We start from the raw sequence: 24097 nt of genomic DNA on the forward strand, positions 1-24097 counted from the left end.
CCAGCTTTGAGCCACGTAGGTATCAGTGAGCAGAGGGCAAGCGAGGGTTTCAGACATCTGTCTGCAGACCCGAAACACAGCTGGGGAGGGAGCCGTCCTCTGAGCACATCCGCGCCATGGTGGCAGAGGACACCCAGGTTCACATCCCAGCTCCGTCTGACCAGGGTTTCACCCCACACCATGCATTTCCCCCCACACGCGTGCGTCACTCTGCCCTCATTGTTCCATGCTGCAGCGGACACTCAATTACTCATTTGGCTGGAGACGGTAAGAGTGAGCCCACCTCCCCATGCCCTGGGTGCTTGGCTGGGGCAGTGCGTGCCAGTCCCTGCCCTGGCGAATAACGAAGTACTCAGTGCTTCGCTAAGAGTGCTCAAGAGAGCCCAGCCCCGCATCTCCCACGTGTGGTAGGCATGAGATAACTCCCCCGGCCCCCCCCGGGATGCTTGCAGCAAGGCGGGTGGCTGGGCAGGGTGTGGGCAGGGTGTGGGCAGGGTGCCCGGCTGCCTGCTCCACCATGGCTGCAGCTGGGGAAACTGGGGACCCGTGGGGCTTGGGACGTTGGTGCTGCTTACACCCCACATTCCTGCTTCTGAGCATGATCCTTGGTGGGTTTAACCAGCTGATGATCCCAGGGGGACTGGGGCAGGGCTGAATCCCAGACCTTTGTGCCTTTGCCTGAAGGGCTGAACGTTGGATCACTCTCTGCCTATGGCCATCCTTTGTGTTCGTGGGTCTTGCCAATCCAGGTCCCGCCTGTGGTGGGGAGCCCTGCCCTGCCTGGTTTGCCTGCAGCATGTAGAAACCCCAAAAAAGTCTCCAAGTTCTCATGAGTGCTGAGAATAGAACTGTTGTGCCTATTTCAGGTCCCTCTGCAGAAGCCGTATTATCATAATTAGCCGAAACATTTCTCCATTAGCATATTTTTTCTCTTCTTCCATCACATCAGCCTGCATGAAACAGTCACTTATTCTACTTGCCGTTGTGTCGAGATGTACCAGGCTGCGGGCAGGACCTGCTGCCCGTCCCCAGGCCGGCCTCAATAGCACAGCTTGTTCTCTGCGCAAGGGGCAACGATGCGGTGGCAGCTGATGTAAATCCCAGGGGTGACGCTGAGAGCAGCCCCGATTGCCACCCCCTGAGAAGGTCTGGCCACTGAAATACGATGACATTGGTGCCCCAAGCATCTACAACAGGCTGCAAGGAGGGAGATGGCAGGAGGCTGGAACATCCCAACAGCCTGCCCTGTGATGTCGAATTATCGCTCCCCCCCCAGCCACTTTTATAGCAAATGAATTTCTCACTCCACAGTCAGTGCCTAGCAAGTGCAGAAGCCGGGGTGTGCACCACAACATGGCCAGGGAGGCACTGGAAAGGGAGAGAGATGGCTTTGAGCTTGGCTGGAGGTGTGGAGGCATGGGAGACGTATTCCCACCTGAGTCCAGACCTTTTGTGCGATTTTGGGTGAAAAGTGTAGCCAGTGCAATCTGTGTAGGTTTACAGAGTAAATTACAGAGTAGGCAGCAAACCTCTGCTCTATCAGTTTATGGTTCCTGCTTCATTGGGTGTCTGGGTGGTTAGTTGGTTTTGGAGGCACATTCCTGGGGAGATGGGCCTTTGGTCAGAGACGGCTCTTATGTTCTTATGGCACAGACCGGCAGGGTACAGCATCTCCTGAAGAGCGCCCCGGCTCTTCTCCAGCAGTTCAGCCTAACAGTTAGTCCCTTCCAATGTGAAGGGAGTCCCTTCCAACCCTTCCCTTTTCATTTCCAAGGTACTGGGGCATCCAAATCACGTCCAGATAGCTAACTCCCTCTCGTGCAAACAGGCACCTGTGTAATACACCTCCAATTTCTTCTGTCCCACCATGGAAGGTCACGGCCAGGCCAGGAGGCACGCAGAGGGCCTGTGTCCAGAGGACAGCCACCACGCTGGGTGGCACTGGCCATCGTGGGCAGCTCTGGGCATGGTTTTGTCCCCATCCTGGGACCCACAAGCTGGTGGGTGATGGACAAGACCCAGCGCTGTTTAAGCACACAGCGTTTGCAAACCCTGAAGAAAGGCTCCCGCCGGGGTCAGGCATCTTTAGGGTTCAACCTGCTTCGTGGCGCCTGCACACAGCCCTTGAGGAGGGTCCAGCGCACGAACCAGCATCCCCACCCCTTGCAGGGAACTCCCCAGGTTTCCCATCCATCCTCTCCCATCCGCGCCTTAGGACTTGTGCTGACACCCTCAGCAAGCACGGCCGGCAGCCACAGCCGGCGCAGACCGATCCCCGGCAACTCAACCTGCCAGCACCGCCGGGACAAAGGTCTGAGAGGTTTCCCCAGCCCGGGGCGCTCCGTACCGGCCCTCCAGCCTGCCTCCCCGGCTCGCAGCTGGGCGCTCTCCCGCTGCCCAAGCGCCTGGTCCAGCCCTGGGCGAGGCTCCGCGGCGGTGGGAAGGGACGGGGGACCTCCACCCGCGGGGGTGAAGCGGCGACCACATGCCCCGCAGCGCCGGGGCGGCGCGTCCCGTCCCGTCCCGCCCCGCCGCGCTGAGTGGGCCCCGCGGCGCGGCGCGGAGCGGCGGGGCGGGACGGGGCGGGGCGGGACGGGACGGCCGAGCCCGGCGAGACAGCGGCGGAAAGTGCCACGACTCCACACGGCCGCGGCGGCGAGGAGGGACCGCGACCCGGCGCGGGCGGGTAGGCGGCGGCGGTCACCCTCCCTCTCCCCTTCCCCTGCCCCTTCCTCATCCCCTTCCACTTCCACGCGGGGGCGTCGCCCCGTGGGACCCCCCGACCGCCTGCCCCCCGGCTGGGAGGGGATCCCCCCCCCCCCCGGCGCTGCCCCCCCCCCCGGCTGTCAGCAGACGTGGAGTAGGGTGGGGACACCCACACGCGTCCCCGCCGCTCCCACGCGCGGAAGTGTGTCCCGCGTGGAACCGGGGGAGGGGGGCGGGGTGGGATCCCGGGTTTGGGGTCTGGCCACGTTTGCCGGGGGGGGGGGGGGGGGGGGGGGGGGGGTGTCGGGCGGATGAATGGCCCGCGGCGCGGCGAGGGCGGTGCGGAATGGCGGCGTGTGCGGCCGGCCGGGGAGGGGAGGGGAGGGGAGGGGAGGGGAGGGGCCCCGCGCCGCCCCCGGCCCCCCCCGGCGCCCCCGGCGCCCCCGGCGCCGGTCCCCACCCGCCACCCCCCCGGGCACCGCCGCCCGCCCCGCAGCGCTCAAACCCATTCCCCTGCCCGAGCGCCGGCCTGATGAAATTCATTAATCAGATTAAGCGCGGTTACAAAAGGTCACAGCTCTCGGGCGGTTGTGCCTTATTTATATTTTTTCCTTAACTAAGCCCCCCCCCCCCCAAATCCCTCCCAGCACTGGGAGACCCCCGGCAGCGTGGGCTCCGGTGACGCCCAAAGCGTTTGGAGAGAGGCGGTGACCCCATAAGCAGAGACCCCCCCCACCCTGGGGTCTTCCCAAACTGGACGTCGCCAGCTTTCCCCTGGGTTTGCCGGCGGGACGCCCCGCTCCTCGCCCCGCCGGGGAAGCAATCCAGCGGGGAGAGCGTGTGCCTGCACACGTGGCCGGGCACGACGGAGGAACCTCCCCGCCTGAAATGTCAGCTTTCCTCTTCACAGAAGCGATGGCAGCGGCCTCCCCTCGCCCGCATCGCCGGGAAATGGCTGGAAGGAGTTGGGCGAGGCGGGTGCTACCTGGGATGTGAACCCCAAGCAGAAGCTGACGAGGGCCAGTGGTGAAACACCGCTTCGGGCCGGGGAGGGGAGGGAAAATTTGTAATAGCCACTGCAGAGATTAGTTAAGCTGCAGCTGTGTTACGGTGCTATTACGCTCTTCTCATGTATATATATGTTTTTTCTGCCTCTTTTTTTTTTTTACTCCAAGGCTTAGGAAGGGAGCTGGCAGCACTGCCAAGGGCCGTGGCTGCTGCTGCCGCACTGCAAGAGCTAATGGAGCGCTAAGACACGTTCAATTAAGTCAAGCTATAACTGTTGACGATCAGCACGGTGGCTGTTCTGGAGTTGCTGCGTAGAGTAACACATGCCACCGAGAGGCTGGAAATGCACAGTCACTTACGCAGAAAATGTATTTAAACAGAGGCTGCCAGGGACGCGAGCAGGACCCGCTCGCAGCGCGCGGGCTTTTCTTATTTGTTTTTAATTTTTGTCTCTCTCTATCGCAACAGGGAGGAGAGAGAAACTCCAGGAGAAGTATCTGGTGATTGTCTTTTATCTGCTAGCAGTGCTGCTGCCTTCTCCCGCTGCCAGGCTGCCCTGCTATCAGCAGGATCAGGCCTCCCAGTTCCCTCTCCCTCGCCTTCTTGCTCCCTTGTGCTGGAGGAACACTGTCCCCGGCCATGTGTCTGCCCTCGTGCCACCTTTTGGTGAGGGAAGCTGCAGACCAGGGGCAGGGAAGGAGACGAGACCTTATTTCTTGAACCAGAAGCCAGACAGTGCCCTCCTGAAACGGCCGGTCCCTTAGGTGCTGCCTGCTTCTTGCCCTGATGGCCCAGGAGATAATCTTGCGCTTTGGAGGAAGTCAAAATCTCAGCCTCAAAACTTGTGCGTTTGGTCAGCAAGCTTCGACCAACTTGTGTGTGTGTGTTTAGGGAGGGGAGAGCTTTTTATTTGGTTTTGTCTTTTTTTTTTAACCTGCTGGGAGGTGCTGCAGAGGAAAGGGAGCTGCAGGTGCTTCGCAGGCAGGCATTGCTCTGGGCTATGCGGAGCCCGACTGCACCAACCCAGTTCTCTCTTCCTCTGCCCTCCAACACCCCATCACCTCTTCTACGTTGCTCTAACCTGAGATGCTACCTTGACACCATGGCAAAGTGCAAGCCTTGAATTGCAGGGGGAACGGTTGCAAAGAGCATCTTTTCCCACCTGCAGCACCTATCTAGACCAGGGGGAGGTAACAGATATATTTTCCTTTGGCTGTGTAAAGAAATAAGGTTTCTGTAACTCTTGCACAACCTGTCTCTTCCTTTGCTCCTGCCCACCTGACGCTTGACCTGGCTGGTTTAAACCAGGGCTGGTGGAGGGCTGAGTCGCAAAGATACTGAATTCCCGTGGATTTTGTGGAAGCAGTTGTAGAGGGGAGGAAAGGCTGGACAGGTGGGAAAGCTCCAGCCTGGTTTTTGACTCTTAGCTGTCTCTGGCAAATGCGACCGCAAGACACTGAGGGTGGCCCCGGTGCTGTTGCGCTGCTTGTCTGTGGGTCGGTTAGTCCTGGCAATTTTTCGGTGCTGAAGACCCATCGAGGCTGAGTGCTTTACTGGTTTTGCTTCCTTGTGGCGAGTCGGACTTTTGCTCAGGGCAAACAGAGGTGACTGCACGTGCAGGGTGTCAAGGGAGGTCAGGTCTCCTGGGCGGTTACCTGAGATGTTGGGAAGTTTGATGGATAATGAGAAAAAGCCACAGGAACGGAAGTCGGAGCACAGTGTTTCAGCTGGCTCCTTACATGGGAAGGCCAAGTGAAATACCAGTTTTCTGTCTTGTTCCTGTTCTGGTGGTGGTGAAAAGCTTTATCTGAACAAGGTGTTTTGGGGAAGGAGTTTGCATATGGAGATGTTTGACGTTTTCCGCTATTTTGGCTGGTGATGAGTAGAGGATGATCCTGCTCAAGAAACTTCATGCAGGTAAACGTGCTCAGTGTCGGACATGGACTTGATTTTTTTGAACGTGGACTCCGATAGCTGGTGGTGTCCCTGCACCCCTTAGGCACACAACCCTCTCCTAAAGCAGCCTGGGCATCAGATAGAAAAATGCCGTCGCAGGGAGAAAATCCCATGCCCCAGTCCTCCGGCTTGCCTCTGAGGACCAGGAGAAGGTACAGAGGGGAGGATGCTGAAGTCTTCAAGCCTCTTCAAAGCCTAGCTGTCAAGCCAAACCTATATATGCAAAACTATCCTCTAGGCATCCACGAGCAGACAAGCAGTGGTATGTTCGGTGCCCTATTTTTCTGTGTCCTGGCTAAGGCTTTGCGCAGGTGTGAAGTGTGGAGGGCTTTTCCGCTGGGAGGGCAAGGCACGCACGCTCCTGCCACTGCGCTCGCGAGGGGGACTGCATCTTGCTGTGCAAATCCAGGAGCAAACTTTCAGCCCTTCGAAGGGAGAAGGCGTCGAGGTCAGGAAGTGCCAAAGCAGAGCTTCACTCCTGATGCTAACGCTGCGGCACGTTACTTCTTGCATTTATGCATCAGGAAGTTCCCAGAGGAAGACTTTTCCTTATCCCCCAAATGCCAAAGCCAGCCTGGCTTGATTTAAGCGCGCGTGGCAGTGTACAGCCTGCTGCTGTCTTTGCACCATTGGAGCGATAGGCTCTTCGCTGAACAAGTTGTTGGGCTGGTCTGTGCCAAGTCTCGACCGCAGGAGGAATTCTACTGGTAGAACTTGCTCCTTGGAGTCAGCACCGGGTCTGCCAGGACTGGCCCCATGCCGTGGGCTGTGGGGCACGAGCATTGAGACAGGACCAAAGTTTCCCTTTGCTATGATAGCACTGCTGGGAATAATTGTTGCCCGGTTGGTCTCTCTCACTCTTCATTTCGGATTTTCTCCTGGCATGCCTGTCCTTGGGAACAGCGTGGGGTTGCTCTGGTCCAGCAGTGGGAGCTTGCCAATGGCCCATGCGAGCATCTCAGCTGCTTTCACGAGCTTCGGCGGCTGCGATGGCTCTTCCAGCAGGTCCACAGCTCCTCTAGGTTAATGCTCTGGGCTGCTTTTTTATTGTGTTGGTTTTATTTTGGAGGGGGTTGTTGGGTTTTTTTTGTTTAGCTAGGAAGGACTTTAATGCTAATCTGCATCGTTATCTCACCCTGGCTGTAAAGCCTGAGAGGAGGCAAGGTGCAGGCAGCTTTTACTGCAGCAGGGCTGGGTGAGGCTGCCTGCGGGGGAGAGGGAGCATGGGGCTCAAACACCCTGCCTGTAAGGGCTTTGGGGGGGACAGCAGTGCGGGGTGAAATGTGGGGCAGGCAGAGGGCTCCGGCAGCACAGCACCGTGTCCGGCACCACCATCTCACCCACCTCACTGTCCCGGTCTCTGCGTAATAACGATGTCCTCTCTCATCCATCCTCTGTGTGCCTGATGCCTCTGTAGCATAGGTTTGGGTTTTTTCCTCCATTCCCATCCCCCGTGGCCTCCATCCAGCTGCTTTTGGAGGTGGCAGTAGCAGCTGGGGGGGTTAGAGTGCATTTGGCAGCGCTCGGTGATGCCCTTGCCCTAAGCTGGAGCAGCAAATTTTTATCTAAATATGAAGCCGTGGCAGTGTGAGGTCAAGAAGGGTTTATTTTTACTGATGTGTCGGGGTTGCTGGGTGAGGAATGCAGGTTGCCTTGCTCTGCCCCTAAAACAGCTCCTGGGTGCTTCGGTGTAGCCCTAAAACCAGCACAAGGTCGTGGGTATGTGTTCTCCAGCCCTACTTTTTATTTACTGCCAGGGAGAGGAAATCCAGCCCTTTTCACCCTGCAGGTTAGGAATAGTCTGTCTGTCCCGGTGGGGACCATCCCAAAGCGATGCTACCTAGTCAGAAGGGAGTGACTTGGCACCAGATGTGCTGGGATAGAGCGGGCTGAGGCCGTTTAAATCCGAAACGGCTGGGGCGGAAGTGAAATAGCGATGCCTGTAGTATCAGCTGGGATCTCGAGCGGTGCCCTGGGGTAGAAAGTTGGCCCTGCCAGGGGAGGCTGGTTCCAGCTGGCATTGGCAGCCCTCCTGCCTGCCAGCTCTCTCCTGCTTCGCCTGGGATGCTTGGAGAAGCAGGCAGGGAGAGCTGGGCTGCTGGTTAAAACTTCCTTCCCCGGGCAGGTGGGTATCTCCGGTAGGAGACGGCCGCTTTGCAGCTCCTTCCAGCTCTGCACCCCCTGCTTGGGTGCTGGAGGAGAGTTTTTCATTGCACTGTCAATCCCTTGCTGCCCGAGCAGCTTTGAGCTGCTGTGGCTGTTAGAAAGGAAGAGGCTCCAAGGACTTTCCCTGAGAGCACTGAGGTTTTAAAAAGATGCTGATCTCCTTAGTTTTATTCTTATTTTTGCCTCCTCCCCTTCCAGCCCCTCCCTCCCTCCTCAACCCACAACCTCTTAAAGAGGAAATTTGATAATGTTTACAGTTAAGCGTGGGGATGGGAACTTCTGATAGCCGAGGACTCTGCATTTTCCTGGTTATGTTTTGAGGCACAATGATGAGAAACTGCAGCCTGGCACCTCCTGGAAAGTGCCCCTTCGCAGATTAACTGCCTGACTTCAGCACCTGGGGGTTCATGAGCCACCTCGGAGCCACGTGGAGGTGATGCCCCAATGGGAGAAACACGTGAGTGGGACAGCAGAGAAGAGATTGGCTTCAAAACAAGGGACAGGGTTCAGTTAGCAATTAAGAAGAGTGGAGATAGCAGCATCTTTCTCCGTGTGTGGCTGCACCCTGCCTGCCAGATCTCAGACCAGGCAGTACCGTCTCCGTTTCTGTTCCACGTGTTACAGGTGGAGAAACTGAGGCTGGAGAGGGGGGTGAGAAGGACCCTGTGCCCAGTTTGCCCACCAGCTAGTGGCAGAGGTGGAAAGAGAAGTGCCACATCCAGCACTCCCTTTGCAAGTCTCACTTCTTCCTGCGGGCATCTGCTGGGGAGATGAGATAATTAATGACCATGCTTTTTTTTTTTAGCTTGAACTTATGACTTTTATTGGTATTTGCATCTCAAGGAAATGGTTGTGACTTGGTTCTCTGTGGGGTGTCTGTGCACGCAGCATTGTTGCTGGGGTGCTTCTCGTCACTGGGAGCTGGGAGCAGCTACCCAGCAGGACGTGGTCACCGCGCACCCTCCCCGCCGGGCTGGGCAGAAGCCAGCAGTGCCGCAGGGTGCAGGTGGCAAAGGGAGAAGGCCAGGGCTGCTGCAAAGCTGGGGAAAGCTCTCCTGTGCATGCTTTCTCCTTCCCGGGGGATGTTTTATTCCAAAGTTGAGACCTGGATGTGCGTCTGGGTGCAATGAGGAGGCCAGGTGCTCTGGGGAGAGCCCAGATCTTGGCCAGCCTGGACCAAACAGTCTGAAAATGGGCTCTCTTACTGCCGCAGGGCTGCAGGTATTGCCTAGGGTCATGCAAAACCATCCCATTGGACATGTAATGGGTAGTTGCTCATGGCTGTCTCTGATTGCATCCCTGTTTTTTTCTTCCCTCTGGTTCTTCTGGAGATTGCTGCAGCCAGTGAAATTAGTCGCTGCAGTACGACTGGACCACTGTGCATAGGCAGCATAGCGGAGGAGCAGAAACGGGGGTGTGTAGGCAGGTCGCCCTCACCAGAGTTGTGTGAATCTTGAATGTTTGTCTTTTCAGTGCATGGTGCCATTTGGAGACACAAATGTCCATATGAAACTCCCTGCTCAGAGAGGCCGTTGCATCTTTTCTTCCCCCCACTAACTGTTGTTCTGGTGTCTTGCAGGCACAGAAGAATAAGGCAGGATGGATGTGTATGACCCTCAGACGCTGGGTGTTATGGTCTTTGGAGGTTTTATGGTGATATCAGCCATCGGGATCTTCCTGGTGTCCACCTTCTCCATGAAGGAGACATCTTACGAGGAAGCCTTGGCCAAGCAACGCAAAGAGCTTGAGAAGACCCAGCAGCAGAAAATAGAGAAAAAGAAGAAAGAGAAACCTGTTGAGAAGAAAGGAAAAGCAAAGAAAAAGGAAGAGAAACCTAATGGAAAAATCCCGGAGCAGCAGCTGACTCGGGAAGTGACGGACTCTCCCAAGGATGTGGTTCTTGAGCCTGCTGTGGTGCCTGAGCCTGTAACTGTTGAGACTCCGATCGCAGCGGTGTCAGTGCCCCCCCAGGAAAAGGAGAAACCTGCTCCATCACCTAAGGAGAAGAGGAAGAAGGAGAAGAAGGTGGCAAAGGTAGAGCCTGCTCCTAGCCCGGTGTTGGCTTCACCTCCTGTCAGTGTCCCCAAAAGTTCTCCCGTCTTGGAGGTGACCCCTAAGGAGGTGCCTGTTGTGGCTGTGCCGCCGGTTGGCACGCAGCAAAGTGCTCCGGTCATCAGCTCCGTCGCCATCAAGAAAACCGATGCTCTTCCAACCCATGAGGAGCAGAAGCATGATGGACCTGTCAAAAAGAGGGCTGCATCCAAAAAGAAGAGCGAGCCAGGTAAGGCCAAATTCCTCTGCATATATCCCAATCGAGTAAGCCAGCAGGGCATCTTGGTGCTGTTAAAACAGAGCTATCCCATTCTGAGATCTCTTCGTTCTTCTTCAGTATTGGAAACAGGGCAGCTGTTGAAAGGCTGTCTCTGGTGAGATGGACCATGTGCGCCAAGGGGAAGGTGGGTTGAAAAAGCCTGTACTGGACTGTAGTTCCCTCTGGGGGGAAGTAGAGTTGAAGTCAAGAGTTTATTGACTTATTTCCACTCTGTAATGGGTTGCCTCCTGCATCGGGTTCCCCTGCTTGGTGCTTAGCTCCTTGGTCCAGCACACAGGTGTCGGAGAGTTGCAGGTTCCTCTCAGATTTGCTGTTGCGTTGGGGGTCTCTGAGCAGATCTGCACACCGAGAATGAATGGGAGGTGCATGTACCTGTCCTGGGAGAGGGGGCAGCTGCCAAGGTGCTGGACGTCTGGGTGGAAAGCCAAGATGAGGTGTTTTCCCCTTCCACCCCTGATTATTAAAAGCACACAGGAGCTCTACCACTCTTCTTCTACAGGAAGGTGGGTCTCTGCTAGAGTATTCTCCTTCTTCAGTGGAGGTGAAAAACAGCCTATTGGAGGAGAGAGGATTGAAGGGATTTTATACTGCGGGGGATTGATCATAGGATAGTTAGAGGGAAGTGACTTTGGATATGTCACAGGGAAGGAGAAACTTGCCTGTCATCATTCATGCCTCACTTGATTGACTCAGAGATGGAAGAGGTTAAAGAAGGTGGTCCTGAACTCCCAGGGTGTAAAAAGGTGTAGGGAGGGGAGAAACAGCTCTGTAGCTGGATTCTTGCCTCTCATTGTACCGATGTGAACAGTTTGGGTTTTATTTTTGGTTAAGTGATAGTTGCAGGCACTAAAAATGTGAGTGCTTTCAGACCTGTAGAAATGTTCCCATATGGACACGTGGGAGAAATCTCGCAGGTGTTCTCAAAGATGTGATGTGGTGTGCATAGGTTTCATTTCTTTCTTTATTTACAAAAAAACCAACCAAACATAAAGACACCCCTACTTGCTAGCCTTCTCCAGCGCATCCAAACCTAGGCTGCTGTGTGATCCGTCAGTTTCCACACCCATGTTTTGCAAGAGGGGCTGCTACTCAGCAGGACATTTTGTGGCCGCTCATCTCTAAGGTTGGGTTAAAACCCTTGCATCTGCTCCTCTGAGGAAAGGGTTTTACTAAAGGCCATCTCCACAGTGACGAAATTTGAAACAGTTTGAGCAGCCGCCACTGGAGGGTATCGCAGCGATGGTGTTGGGGAAACTGGAGGTGGCTGGTTTGGCATGTGCACGCAGGGATGCACTTCTCTAACACTGAAAAACATGGCCCTAAATCGAAGCTGTAACAGCCGAGGGAATGTGGATGGGAGATGAACTTTTAGCACTTGTTAAGTTGGGAGTTTTTTTGGCTGCTCCAAACATCCACTCCTTCGGGTATGAAGTGCCGATCCTGCATGTCTTAAAAGCCAAGAGTGATATCTTAGCTGCTCCTGTGGGATTTTTCAGAGGAAAGCTCTCGGCAGTATTTGCGCCACGAAGCTGGCTGCAGTTTGACCAAGGTATTGTGGGCAGCCTTTCAGCAGCTCTGGTATCTCCTCCTCAAAGGCAGAAGCAACGAATTATCCTGTGGCAGATAAAAATGGGTGTTCAAAGTATTCAGACACGTGCTTGGCACTGAAACAGATGGTAAACCTGACAAGAGCAGCTTGGGGTATTTTTCTCTTGTGTGGTTCGTTTTTAGCTTCCTGCATCACACAAAAACTTGCTTGCAAGTGGTTAGTGTGTACTCAGATCCCAGGTTGTTACCTGTGATAGCAGGAGCCATGCTCTCCCATGAGACACATGTGGGTACCCAACCTGGGCTGCAGCCTCCCGGGTGTGGGGCTCCATGCAAGGGCCATCCGTGTCTCCTGTGTCCCCTTGGGTTTGAGAAGCGGATCTTCAGACCCTTTATCCCTGCTGTGCTTTCCCATGGCAGCTTTGCCACACGGCTGCTTCTTGTTTCACCGCTTCCTTTGGCAAGGTGCAAGGTTTCCGACTCTGCAAATGGGCTCGGTGGCAGCATAGGCTTCCTTTTGCCGTGGCTTGGCAGGCTGCCCCGGCTCCGTTCGCCAGCTGCAAGGTGGGGTTTGCGTTGTGCCCGCCTTGTGCAAGGCTTACTTGCGCAATGCCGCCAGGAGATGGGCAAGATTTTGCTTGGTGGGTCCCTCCACCCAGTGGGACCAGGCCCAGGGATGTGATGTGTTATCCTGCATCTGCACTGTTGTCAGCATGAGTAAAGTATGAGCCAAGCTCTTGGGCCCCGGTTGCACAGGGCGGTGGAGCTGCCCCGGCTGTGCTGCTGGGAAGTGGCTGCTGCTGGTGAGACAGACTCTGCTGCTGCCAGGGCTTAGCGCTGCCATCCCAAATGGATCTACCAGAAGCCAGGAGAAAACAGTGCGTGCTGGAGCTGCTAGGCGTTCCTGGGCTTTGCCGCTCTATTGCTGTGGTGGGTTGACTGTGGCTGGCTGCCAGATGCCCACCCAGCCGCTCTCTCACTCCCCCTCCTCAACAGGATGGGGGAGAAAATAAGATGGGGAAGCTCATGGGTCGAGATAGAGACAGGGTGATCACTTAGCAATTACTATCACAGGCAAAACAGACTCAACTTGGGGAAAACTAATTTAATTTATTGCCAGTTAAAATAGATGAGAAACAGAGACAAAATTAAAACAACACCTTCCCCCCCTGCTCTTCTTCCTAGGCTCAACTTAACTCCTTCCCTCCTAACTCCTCTGCCTCCCCTCCCTGAGCGGCGCAGGGAGATGGGGGCTGTGGTCAATCCATAACAACTCCTCTCTGCCGCTCCTTCCTCCTCATACCTTTCCCCTGCTCCAGCGTGGGGCCTTCCATGGGCTGCAGTCCTTCAGGATGAACCTGCTCCAGTGTGGGCTCCTCTCCAGGGGCTGCAGGGGAATCTCTGCTCTGACGCCTGCAGCACCTCCTCCTCCTTCTCTGACCTTGCTGCCTGGGGGCTCCGACCTCTGCGTTCAAGAGACCCTGGTGTTAATGGCTAGAGGCTCTGGAGCTTCTGGTGTCCAAACTGCTTTTTCTTCTGGGATTTTTTAGGAAAATAAGCCCACTGGGCCATAGATACTGCACAGGAACTCCTAAACCAGTGCCTGCCACCCTCTATCCCTCGTGACCATGTGCACTGTGGTCCTACAACAGCATCATGGTCCCTGATGCTATCTGGCTTTCCCATGTTAGCAGAGGTGTAGGGGAACGGTTGGAGTCGTGCCGTTCCCTTAGCAAAGAGCTGGAACAAACCTGCCTGGTGAAAGGTGGGAGATGACCTTGCTGCGCTCTGCATCACTGGCACTGCTGCATGGGGTGATGTCCCCCAGCAAGGTTGTATTGTGGTGCGGTCCAGCTTCTGATGCCTAACATGTCTCTGCTCCCTGGCATTGGCAAAGCATGCCCAGCTCCTGCCGGGAATCACTCAGTTTGATGGAGGATGGTGGCAGGGTGGTGGGACCAGTAGTAGAGTCAGGCAGAGGTGACAGCTGGCTCAAGAAGCACTCGTGTGGTGAGTATCATCTCCAGCACTTCTCATATTGCTTTCACTTAGAGAGGTATCAAACTTGACTGTGGAAACCTGGGTGGATGCTGGTTTGAAATGGAAGTTGTGGGGTTGAAGCCAGCTGAGATGATGCTCTGCCAACGGCTCGAGCAGTCCCAATCCCTCCTCTCTCCTCCCTAGCACCTGCGGACTCGGACGGGCCCCTCTACCTGCCCTACAAGACGCTCGTGTCCACAGTCAGCAGCATGGTGTTCAGCGAGGGGGAGGCCCAGCAGCTCATCGAGATCCTGACGGAGAAAGCAGGCATCGTCCAGGACACCTGGCACACGGTAGGGCTGCCAGCGCCATCGTGGCCACCCGCTGCTGGGGCTCTGCCAAGCCTCGGGAGGTGCGGAGGGGAGGGAAGGTGGCATGTTTTCAGGCAGGCTGGCCCCGAGGGTCAGTCCTGGAGAATGGAGCTGAATTTTCCCCTGGAGCAGAGGGCAGGATCCTGTGCGTGTGGGGTGATGGGGATGGGTCCAGAGGCGGTGGTCCCCACTGATGTGCCGCCCCGCTGGCAGGCCACGCAGAAGGGTGACCCAGTCGCTGTCCTGAAACGCCAGCTGGAAGAGAAGGAGAAGCAGCTCACCGCTGAGCAGGAGGATGCGGCTGCTGCCAGAAACAAGCTGCGGGAGCTAAGCAAGGTAAGTACTGCGCGGCCCTCCCGGCGTCCCCGGCGTGGGCTCTGCTCGTCGTGGTCACACTGGTGTGCCTCCCGCTCCCTGCATCTCGCCCCCCTTGGAGGTGAAGCCCAGGGGCTTTCTGGGTCCTTCACCCATTTGCTGGTTTCTCCCCAAAAAGGGGAGAAGACCCCCGCCTGACCTCCTCTCCCGGGCCTGATCCAGCCCAGGGAGGCACCAGCCCAAAGAGCCGCAGGGTAGCACCTGTTGGCAGCCGCAGGAGAAGCAGGGGAAAGCCCTTCCCGTAAGAGATTGCAGCTTTCTGCTGCTTTAGGGTGGAAAATAAATCCCTTCTCATCTCTGCCCGGATCCCCTGAGCTGAGAAGGAGCTGATCCGTCCATTTTTAAGGAACCTGATCCTATTTACATGCTCTATCCCCAATTCAGCCCTCCGCCTCCACCTCTTTTTGGGTGTTGAAGTCGGAACAGACCCCGGCCACGCTGGACTCAGCACCTCCTGCCTTGCAGCCGGCAGGACCCGGCAGCGGCGAGTCCATCTGCCTGCAGGCAGGAGAGGGCAAAGCCATCCCATGCACTCAGGTGCTGTGCTAAACCCCTGCCTGTGCAGACTGCACAGGGCAGCGGCATGGCGTTGCCCAGCTGGCCAACAGAGCATCCCTGCCTCAGCGGGGGGTGGAGGGTGGTTTTTTATTTTTTTTTTTAATTTTCTTGCTTTGCCCCAACTTTATGTGATGTTATTGATCCTGGGGTGGGGCGGGAATAAAATTCTGGGCTGTCTTACTCCTTTCTCTTAGCTGGCCCAATGTGGAACAACAGTGGCATCCAGTGGCCACAGAGCCCAGAACAAAATGCAGGAGGAAATGTAAGTGCTAAATGGCATAGCTGGGCACAGGGGCAGCTCCGAAAGGGCTGAACTTCTAAGTCTTCTGAGCTAGGAGGCCACCGGTTTCGCATCCCCTTAAAGCGGGGAAACTCATACGCTGAGGACTAACTGGGTGACTTCTCTCCTCGAAGGAACTGGCGGCTGAGCGGGCCAAGGCAGCGGCCGTGGAGGGCAAGCTGAAGGAGCAGCTGCTCACCCGCGAGCGGGAGATTGCGGCAGTGCAGGCACGCATGCAGGCCAGCTACCAGGACCATGTCAGCGAAACGCAGCAGCTCCAGGGCAAGGTGAGCCCTACACTGTGCTCTGCAGCTTCCTCCTCTGGCTGCCAGGTGGCTTTTGGTGGCAGATGCGTGGTCTTTTGGAGAAGACTGAGATGTGCGAGGGGACCAGAGCCTCAGGGAGGGGTGAGACCCCCCGATGCTCCTGGACCATGGTGCTCGAGGGAGAAGAGGCACGTGGGAGCATCCTCATGGGATGTCACATCCCTGGGGGCTGTCAGCATCAGTAGACACCCCACTGTGTTGCCAGTGCCTCTTGCTCATCATGTGGGCTTCAGGGAGAGCAAAGGGGCCGGCAGCGGCATTAACCCCTGTTGGACTCCTCTAGATCCGGACCCTTCAGGAGCAGCTGGAGAACGGCCCCAACACGCAGCTGGCTCGCCTGCAGCAGGAGAACTCCATCCTGAGGGACGCCCTCAACCAGGCCACCAGCCAGATGGAGAGCAAGTAAGGCCGAGGCGCTGGGCAGAGCCTGGGGCTGCCCTCTGGCAAACCTTGGGGTTGGCTGTCCATTGGGCTTGGCCATCCCCTTTCTTGAAGGTGCTTCTACAGACACCCCAACTAGCTGGAGGTAGAGGAGGGAGCGAGGAAGAGCTTGCCAAATGGCTTTTGGGGGACTGGCAGGGGAAACAAGGATGTTCTTTGCAAGTGGAAGGGCAGGGGAAACCCTCTCTGCTTTGGGGCCACCTGTGCTGATGCTAGAGCCAACAGGCAGCAGAGGGGGGAAGAGGGGACCAGAAGGTGCCATGGCACGTCCCCCCTTAGGGGAGCTCGTACTCTCAAACTTCAAAAGAAATGCAGCTGGCTCTTTGATGGGAGTGATGCTGCAGAGAACCGAGACCTGCCCGGTGCATGTAGAACAAATAGGAGCTAGGCAGAAGAATTTCACACTCCTTTTTATAGAAAGTCTGAAATGGCTGGTGATTAACAGTGGTCAAATAATTACAGAGCGGACTCCAGCTGCTTGGAGTGCTTCCTCTTGTGTCTGGGAACACAGATCCTTGCGTCCTCTACTTCATGAGAAAGGAATGTCTCCTGTGATTGAAACGCGGCTTTTGAAAAGTGATTTGTCAACTCTTTCCACCCCCTCCCTGAAGGACCAGGCGTGCCCTAGAAACAGGCGAACACAACCGTTGAGATGTTTCAAGTCCTGTATCAGGCCCACAGGAGGATGTGTTCCTCCCTAGGTAACATCAGAGATGCTTGACTGGCCTGCGGGCTAAAATAACCCTGCTTCTGTTGGTGCAGGCAAAACGCTGAGCTGGCCAAGTTACGGCAAGAGTGCAACAAGCTGATGAAAGAGCTGTCTGAGAAATCGGAGGTGCTGCAGCAAGAGGAGCAGCAGAAGAAGAGCTGGGAGATCAAAGCGGTGGCCTTGGAGAAGCAGATCGAGCAGCTGCAGGTCAGGCAGGCACCAGCAAACCCGCTCCCCTCACAGAGATGGGGCGGGTGGCTAAATTGCGTGGGATCCGTGGACTTGGCCATGGGAAGAGCTTGGAGGGAGATGAGCATCCACAGTTGGAAAGCAAGCTGCCTCACGGACCTCTTAATTGCCTCCCCCCCATTAGTTTGTCACATGCAGTGCGCTTTTTGTGCAGCATCACCAGCAAAGCCCAGGGAGCACGGTGCCCTGGTTGAAGCTGTTCTTCTCACTCACCTGTGAAGCTCACGAGCCTGGTGTGAAGGTGTGGCGGGTAGCCTAGATGATGCACGCTGCTGGGTGGTACCCTAAAGCGAGAGAGGAAACCCACTGGCCCTCGCCAGCCTGTGCTCATGTGGACGTGGGTGCTGTCTCTCGACTCAGCTGTTTTTAAGTCTGTTGCTCTCCCTCCTTGGTGCAGGAGGTGGAGCTTGTGGCTTTTTTGTTGTCACCAGGGTGTGGCTGGGTTTGGGGTTTTTAGGGGTGTTTAAAGGACACCTCCCAAGTAGAGCCTCTGAGTACGCTGTCGGTGGAGGAGCAGCGGTGCATTGCCAGCAGGCAGGCTGTACCCACGCAGGGAAGAGCATCTTCTGGGGGGACGGCAGCGCTCCTGCTGGGATTCGGCTAAGCTGGGGGCTGGGAGCCCAGTACCCAGGATCAATATCCTGGGTACCCCTGACCCAAGAACTTGCACTTTGTTCCCCCAGGGGTGGCAGACAGGGTGAGGGATGTGATGTGTCCCTCCTGCATGTGCTGTGGTCTCTGAATTGCTCTGGCCTCTTTACGAAGGGGCTGTGGTGGTGGAGACCTTTGCGCATGCCAAAATGGTTTTGTAGAGGTGCTCCTAGAGCAAGGGGCCTTCGATACCCTTACTCTTAATTCTTTGGGTGCCTGGGGATGCAGATCTCCTTTTGGTGGGCTGTTTTTGGCCCCTGCTGCTTTTGCAGGCGAGGAGCAAGGAGGGTGATGTGGGCACGCAACTGGCGTGAAGGCAGAAGCTGCCTTCCTGGCTCAAAACACCAGCTTCTAGGCATGCTTTTAGGAGAACTTCTCCAGGGCTGTCAGCTTGCTGCACACCTTAATACTAATTAAATAAATCATACTAGCTGGAAGACGTTAAAGCCAGCGATGTGTTTAAGGTGCTAGGGAGAATGTGCGCCACAGTAACACCTGGAGCTCTGAGCTGAGGATACGGGGTCAAGTCCTCAAAAACCAGAGAAGTCCTGCTTTCTTGGTGGTTCTGGAAGCATCACTCAGACAGAGACAGGGCTGCTGGTTTACCTTCTTCTGTCCCCTCCATGCAAAGCAACGTTTCTCCATCTGCAAGGCTGCGACTCGTACCCGTAGAGCTGCTGGTTTGCAGCACGGTCCTCGTCCTCCTCCTCTGCCTTCCCCCTCGAAGCGCCTGCCTTGGCCAGGCCTCTTCCTCACTGCTTTCTAAGATGGAAAAAAAAAGTCTTCCCTGGCCCAAACCGCACAGAAAATTCCTTCGCGTGTGGAAACACGTGGCTGGGTGTCTGTCCTGCTAAGCACCGTGGCAGTACCTCTCCCTGCTGGGCTGGGACTGTGCGTTAGGACCAGGGCTTTAAGAGGTTTTTCAGAGCTTAGCTCTCCGGAGGGGAGGATGGCCGTGGCCTTGGCCCAGAACCGAGACGTTCGGGTGTTGTCTGCTTCCCACTTGAGGGCTGGCAAATGATAAAATGCAAGTGCGAGGCAAGATGCTTCATGCACAGGGGGAGTGCGGGGGAAGGATGACTTAAACCCCCGAAAGCACAGCTTAAAAATAACATTATGTGACACACGGAGCTTTGCTTCAAATTGGCAAATTGGGTGCCTGGCACGCTACGGAAAGCCTTCTCTTCCTGCCGTGCAGGCTTCCCAAAGGGAGGTGGAGGCGACGATGCAGAAGAGGCTGGATGAAGTAAGCGACGAGCTCCGCAAAACCCAGACCAGCTACAAAAGCTTGTTAGCAGACGCAGAAAAGGCTAAAGGACAGCAGCAGAGCATTGCTGGTGAGGACCTTGGATCGGTGCAGGGAGAGCTGTGGGGCAGACTTGGAGCTTTCAGGGCTGGGTGCTTGGTGGGGCTGGTCGGGGCAGGACAAGTAGACCCAGGGATGAGTTAGGCTGCCTGGTATCGGTGTGAGCAAGACATGGGACTGGTCCGTGGTCCTACCCTAGGATGCCACTCCAATGGCTCTCTCCTATGCTGTCCTGCATCCCTGCCTGCCCTTTCTGTGCCTCCTGAAAGCATCTACGGCCAAGGCTTCTTTGGCCAAGAGTCCTGCTTGGGCAGGGCAGGGTGGGTGGGGAGCCTCCAAATTTGTTGGCACCTACCTTACCATGTTTCTCACCCCTTCCTCCAACAGAACTGCAGGCCAAGCTGCTGAGCTCCGAAGCGGAGGTTAAAAGCAAGTTGCTGGAGCTGGACAACGTGAAGGGGAAACTGCAGGGTGCCAGCTTGGAGAATACGAAGCTCCTGGAGAGGATCAAATCCATCGAAGCTCTGCTGGAGGCAGGCCAGATGAGGGAGGCAGAAAAAGACAGAGACTTGCAGGTCGCGTGCTCGTTTAATTGGGGTGGGAGGAGGAGAGGGGGTTACACCGCTCAAGCAGGTGGTTTTGCACTGTGTTAACACAAGACCTGTGTTATCTTTGCTCTGGGATCCCCTCTGGGATGCCACAGAAAGGGCTGACCTGCATCACGTGCCTAGGACAGGTAACAAAAGTGCGCTCTCTCTTCCAGGCAGCCAATGAAGCAGAAATGAAGCAGCTGCAGTCAAGGTGGGTCCAGGTGCACATGGAGACTGCTACAGCACCTCCAGCTTGCTGTCCGTGTGTCCCAGGCTTCCCTGGGTGCTGAGCCCTGTGGGTGAAGGCTTCCCACCCTCTCTGTTAGGCAGGCTTGGGGACTGTGAAGCTGGGAAGACAAGGTCAATCCTGGCCAACACAGCTGTTTAAAATATTAATTGGCTCCAGTGCTGGCCCCAAATAACAGCCAGTCCATTCTGAAGTGAGACTGTAATTGCTGGCAGGCACACAGAGGCTGACTGGTCCTGCAGAATAGGAGATTCTGGTGGTGTTGGTGCTGGGGGTGGGATGTCTCTGATCCAAGCCCCTGCTCAAAGCTGGACCAACCAGCAGAGGCTTTTTGGGGGTGTTTCCAGGTGTCTCCAAGGATGGAGATTCACCACCTCTCTGGGTCCCTGTTCCAGTGTTTGACAACCTCTTCCTCCCCAGTGCAGAAAGGTTTCCTTGGCATTTAAGTGGAGTTTCCCATGTCACGACTCATGCCTGTTGCCCCTTGTCCACATGCTGGGCACCTCCAAGAAGGCCCAAGCTTTGCACGGGGGAGGATTTCTCAGATGCCTCCACTGCCAGCAAGCATCCAGCATTCCTCTAAAGGAGGGCAGCTGTTCAGTTGTCCTGGGGCCCCAAGAGACTTGGGTGGTTCTTGTCAAGGACTTGGACCTTCCTTGGTCTGCTCAAGCCGAGGCTCCTTTCAGGGCAGATAGTGGATCTGAGGGTGTGGAGGGAAGCTGCAGGCTCTCGGGCATCTAATTGTCAGCCCTGATTTATGGTTACTCAAGGCAGTAGGATGGTGCTTTCAAAATGCAGAGCTGTCGGCTATCTCAGCCCAACAAGCCATGGACAGGAGTGTGTCGGGAGGAGTCCCGGTTGTGTAAGCTGGAATTTCTGGCCTTTGGATCAGGTTACTTCTTCCTCTTGTCCTGTGTGTACAGCCAGCCAGCTACTCGCTTGCTTGTTATTGCTGATAAACTGGTAGAAAATGAGATCCCACTCCAGCATTGCCATGGCCATGGTTTTTAGTCCCACTCCCTCCTCCTCCTGTTGTGTGTAGATCCCGGAGCAGACCGGGATAGGAAGGGCTGTGGTCCCCTTCTCGACAGCTTGCTGCCCAGGAGGGAGGTGGATGCTGAGACTCACTCCTGCATCCTGCCCTTCCAGGCTCCAGGAGAAGACGGACCAGCTCTCATCCTTGGAAAGGGAAGCCACAGAGCTGCGAGAGGCGATGGAGCAACAGAAGACGAAAAATAATGTACGTGAGTGAACCAGGCTCGGCTTTTGCTGCTCACAATTTTTTCCTCCAAAACCCAGATCTCCGGGGTTTGAATGACAACCCATCGTAGTCGGCTACCAATGGCTCCATGGTGCGGCCAGAGGCTCTTCCAGCCCCATGGAGCACTGGAGGCATTACCTTGTCTGCTGGAGAGCAGGAATCCCCCCAGCAGGCTGCGTAGCCCGAGCTGATGGGCTTCAGCAGGCGATGGGCTGCCTGGGTGGAGGTGTCTGTCCCCTCTTCCCTTGGGAGGTTTAGGACCTGGTAAGCCAGGAAGATCCTACCCCAGCAGGGTCAAGGCAATCCCTGAGCAGGGGTCCCTCACACCTCATTGTTCCTCTGCTCCTTAACCCTCTACTGCAAGGTGGTATCAGTTGTGTGGAGGCAACCTTGCAGCCCTCCACTTGGCCTGTGTCCTCTCCAGGCAGCTCTAGGCATCCTGAGGGCTGCTTCTGGAGCTCCTGCCTCCATCCAGCTCTGCTCTGCTCCCTCAAGGCCACTGCCTGAGTGATGCGGTGCATTGGGCCACTGCAAGGATGGAGAAGAAAGGGGCGCACGTGGGCAGTGGGATGGAAGACCCTTGACAAAAGCGACGGGCTGCTGCCCATTTTCCTGAGTGGAGGCTTTGAAATCCTCCGCAGTGCCAACAAGCAGCCTGGTGGCCTTTGGTGTGATGTGTGGCTTATTGCCCTCTGTGTGTGGTCTTGGCAGGACCTTCGCGAGAAGAACTGGAAAGCAATGGAAGCGTTGGCCACGGTGGAGAAGGCGTGCGAGGAAAAACTGCTTGCTGCTACAAAAGCAAAGGTGAGCCTGGCATTTCTCTGTAGTGGTGATGCTGGTGGTGTAAGGGAAACATTCAGCCTCCCTGAGCCACCAGAGTGCCTGCCCTGGGTTGCCTGCCTCTTCTTAGAAGCAATGCTGGCCCAGCCCTCCTGCCAGCTTCTCTGAAGTTTGTCTTGAGGGCCGTGTATCCCCGGTACAGGTCGTGGTCGGGGAACCGGGAAGATGGGTGAACTGGAAGGGACGTTTTCGTGGTTCTCAGCGGCAGCAGTTTTCTCTGTTCGCTGGTTTCCCTGTGCCGGCTCACCCCTGTAGGCACAGAAAAGCAGGACCGGTATTGGCAGCCTGGCTGGCAGGCGCCAAAGACCTCCATCCCATGCCAGGTTATCCCTCTTACAGGAAGAGCTGGCCCAACAGCTGGACACGCTCCAGACGCGAACCAAGCAGACGCTGCTCTCTGCCCTCCCTGGAGTCGCCGTGTCCTCGCAGCAGGTGGGCACGGGCTTTCTCAGACCCCCACAGAGCCTCTGCTGCATGGGAAGAACAGATGTCTAAGCGTCCTTTTTCTTCCTTGTCTTCTTTTTTTCAAACTCAGGATTATGACACGTGGCTACAAGAGTTTACGGAGAAGACGGTGGATGTGCTAAAGCAGCAGACAATTACAACAGAGCCCCTGGTAAGTGAAAGGGTTGGAAAGTGGAGGGGTGAGGGAGTGCCTGAGGGTCACTCGTTTCTTTTCCTCACCTCTCTCTCCATCCCTTCCCTCTCTTTTCAGGATTCAGCACTTAAATTAAGAGAGGCAGAGGAAGCACAAAGCACTTTACAAGCAGAATGTGAGCAGTATAGAGCTATCCTTGCAGAGACGGTAAGTTGCAGCCCTTTGTGCTGTGTTGGTCTTCCACTAGAAATACCTCTTGAGAGGTCTCCTGGCAGCCCAGACTGCCCATGGGCTCATGGTGGGCATCCCTCAGTATGTTGGGGGGCTCCCGTGTGGAAAACTATTTGCCAGTGAGACAGGGGAACAGGAGAAACCTGAATTTCTAGAGCTCTTCTTCAGCCTAATTGTGTTGGAAACCTTCCTGGTGGTGGTGGGATGTGGCACAGCAAGGGCTCTGATGACCAGGGTTGGTTGAGCCAGCCTGGGAACTGGGAGCCCCTAGCCCCCACCTGGGGCACCTAATTCTGTCACCCATTCTTTGGCCCAAATCCTTGGAGAGGTGTTGGGTATGCCAGAGCTTCCAGCCCTGACACTGCTCGGCTTGGGAGGGCTGGAGGAGGTTTGGGCTCAGCTGAGGCTTTGCCAACAGGAAGGGATGCTGCGAGACCTGCAGAAGAGCGTGGAGGAGGAGGAGCAGGTGTGGAAAGCAAAGCTCACGGCGTCTGAAGAGGAACTCCAAAAGGTGCATGTTTGGGGCACACCTGGGTTTGTCGCTTGTGGAGCTGGGCTTAAGGAGCAGAGGGGCTGTTGGCTATAAATCAGATGGTGACTGTTCCTGCCAACCTTGAACTCTGAGACACAGGGACTTTCTCTTCTCCCCAAATCCACCCCTCCTGTCACCAAACCAGCAGACAAGAAGCCCACCTCCCATAGGAGCTAAGCCTCTCTTCCTCCTGGATCCCACCTCCCTGCCTGGTGTGTGCCTAGACCCTGCCGGTGGAGCTGGAGGAATGGTTGCAGCTCCCCGTTTTAGGCATGGGAGTTGGGAAACCACGTCACCGCTTCAGCAATCCAAGCTCTGATGCTTGGAAATTGGGCTGAGCCCTCCTGGTGGGCGCTGGCTTGACAGGAGGAGAGCACGTGCAGGGCTCTTGGACTCCCATTTTCAGAAGAACTTGGCTTGCTCTCAAAACCCGGGTTGACCTTGGCGTTCGTTGAGCTTTCAGAAAGGAGCTGAGGTCCAAGCCACGTACTGCACATAGTTTTGGGTCCAGCTGTCCGTCTAGCTCTGGGTACTGCTCTTCCTAGTTAAAAAGCCAGCTGGCAGCTGCTAGAGAGCCGTTGTTGCCCAGGAGTTTGGTGGGGAGCGTGTTTTGTGAGCTCTCGTGGCTTAGCTGGAGTCTAGGAGAACTTGGCTGGCCGTGCCTTTTCTGCAAAGCATGCTTAAATTACCTCCTCCCTCTTGAATGCAGAACCGAGATGAAGCTACTTTCCACGGTCTGGCTGCTCCCCATCCATCACATGGGATTTTGAAGTTAACTGGGGCTGCAGGGAGGTGGGGGAGTTCTTGTACAAGAGATCTTTGATTTCTCAGCCCGT

General features: G+C 56.0%; 1 protein-coding gene across 4 annotated transcripts in view; it reads left to right on the top strand.

Annotated features, from left to right (window-relative positions):
* Positions 1-24097, top strand: part of RRBP1 (ribosome binding protein 1) — a 48152-nt gene that overhangs the window by 18055 nt on the left and 6000 nt on the right. For 2 of the 4 annotated variants that reach the window (XM_076334811.1, XM_076334814.1), the window contains exons 1-16: positions 2618-2686; positions 9416-10117; positions 13901-14049; positions 14281-14403; positions 15415-15567; positions 15890-16008; positions 16810-16963; positions 18855-18993; positions 19350-19537; positions 19726-19763; positions 20949-21039; positions 21772-21864; positions 22240-22332; positions 22436-22516; positions 22616-22705; positions 23148-23240. In XM_076334811.1, the coding sequence (XP_076190926.1) occupies positions 9436-10117; positions 13901-14049; positions 14281-14403; positions 15415-15567; positions 15890-16008; positions 16810-16963; positions 18855-18993; positions 19350-19537; positions 19726-19763; positions 20949-21039; positions 21772-21864; positions 22240-22332; positions 22436-22516; positions 22616-22705; positions 23148-23240 (2286 nt within the window). In that variant the 5' untranslated portion in view covers positions 2618-2686; positions 9416-9435. Of the gene's footprint in view, positions 1-2617; positions 2687-8157; positions 8294-9415; positions 10118-13900; positions 14050-14280; positions 14404-15414; positions 15568-15889; positions 16009-16809; positions 16964-18854; positions 18994-19349; positions 19538-19725; positions 19764-20948; positions 21040-21771; positions 21865-22239; positions 22333-22435; positions 22517-22615; positions 22706-23147; positions 23241-24097 lie in introns of those variants that run through there. The other 2 variants (XM_076334812.1, XM_076334813.1) reach the window with 2 other exon arrangements.

Source organism: Aptenodytes patagonicus, chromosome 3, assembly GCF_965638725.1.
Source record: "Aptenodytes patagonicus chromosome 3, bAptPat1.pri.cur, whole genome shotgun sequence".
Taxonomy (NCBI): domain Eukaryota; kingdom Metazoa; phylum Chordata; class Aves; order Sphenisciformes; family Spheniscidae; genus Aptenodytes; species Aptenodytes patagonicus.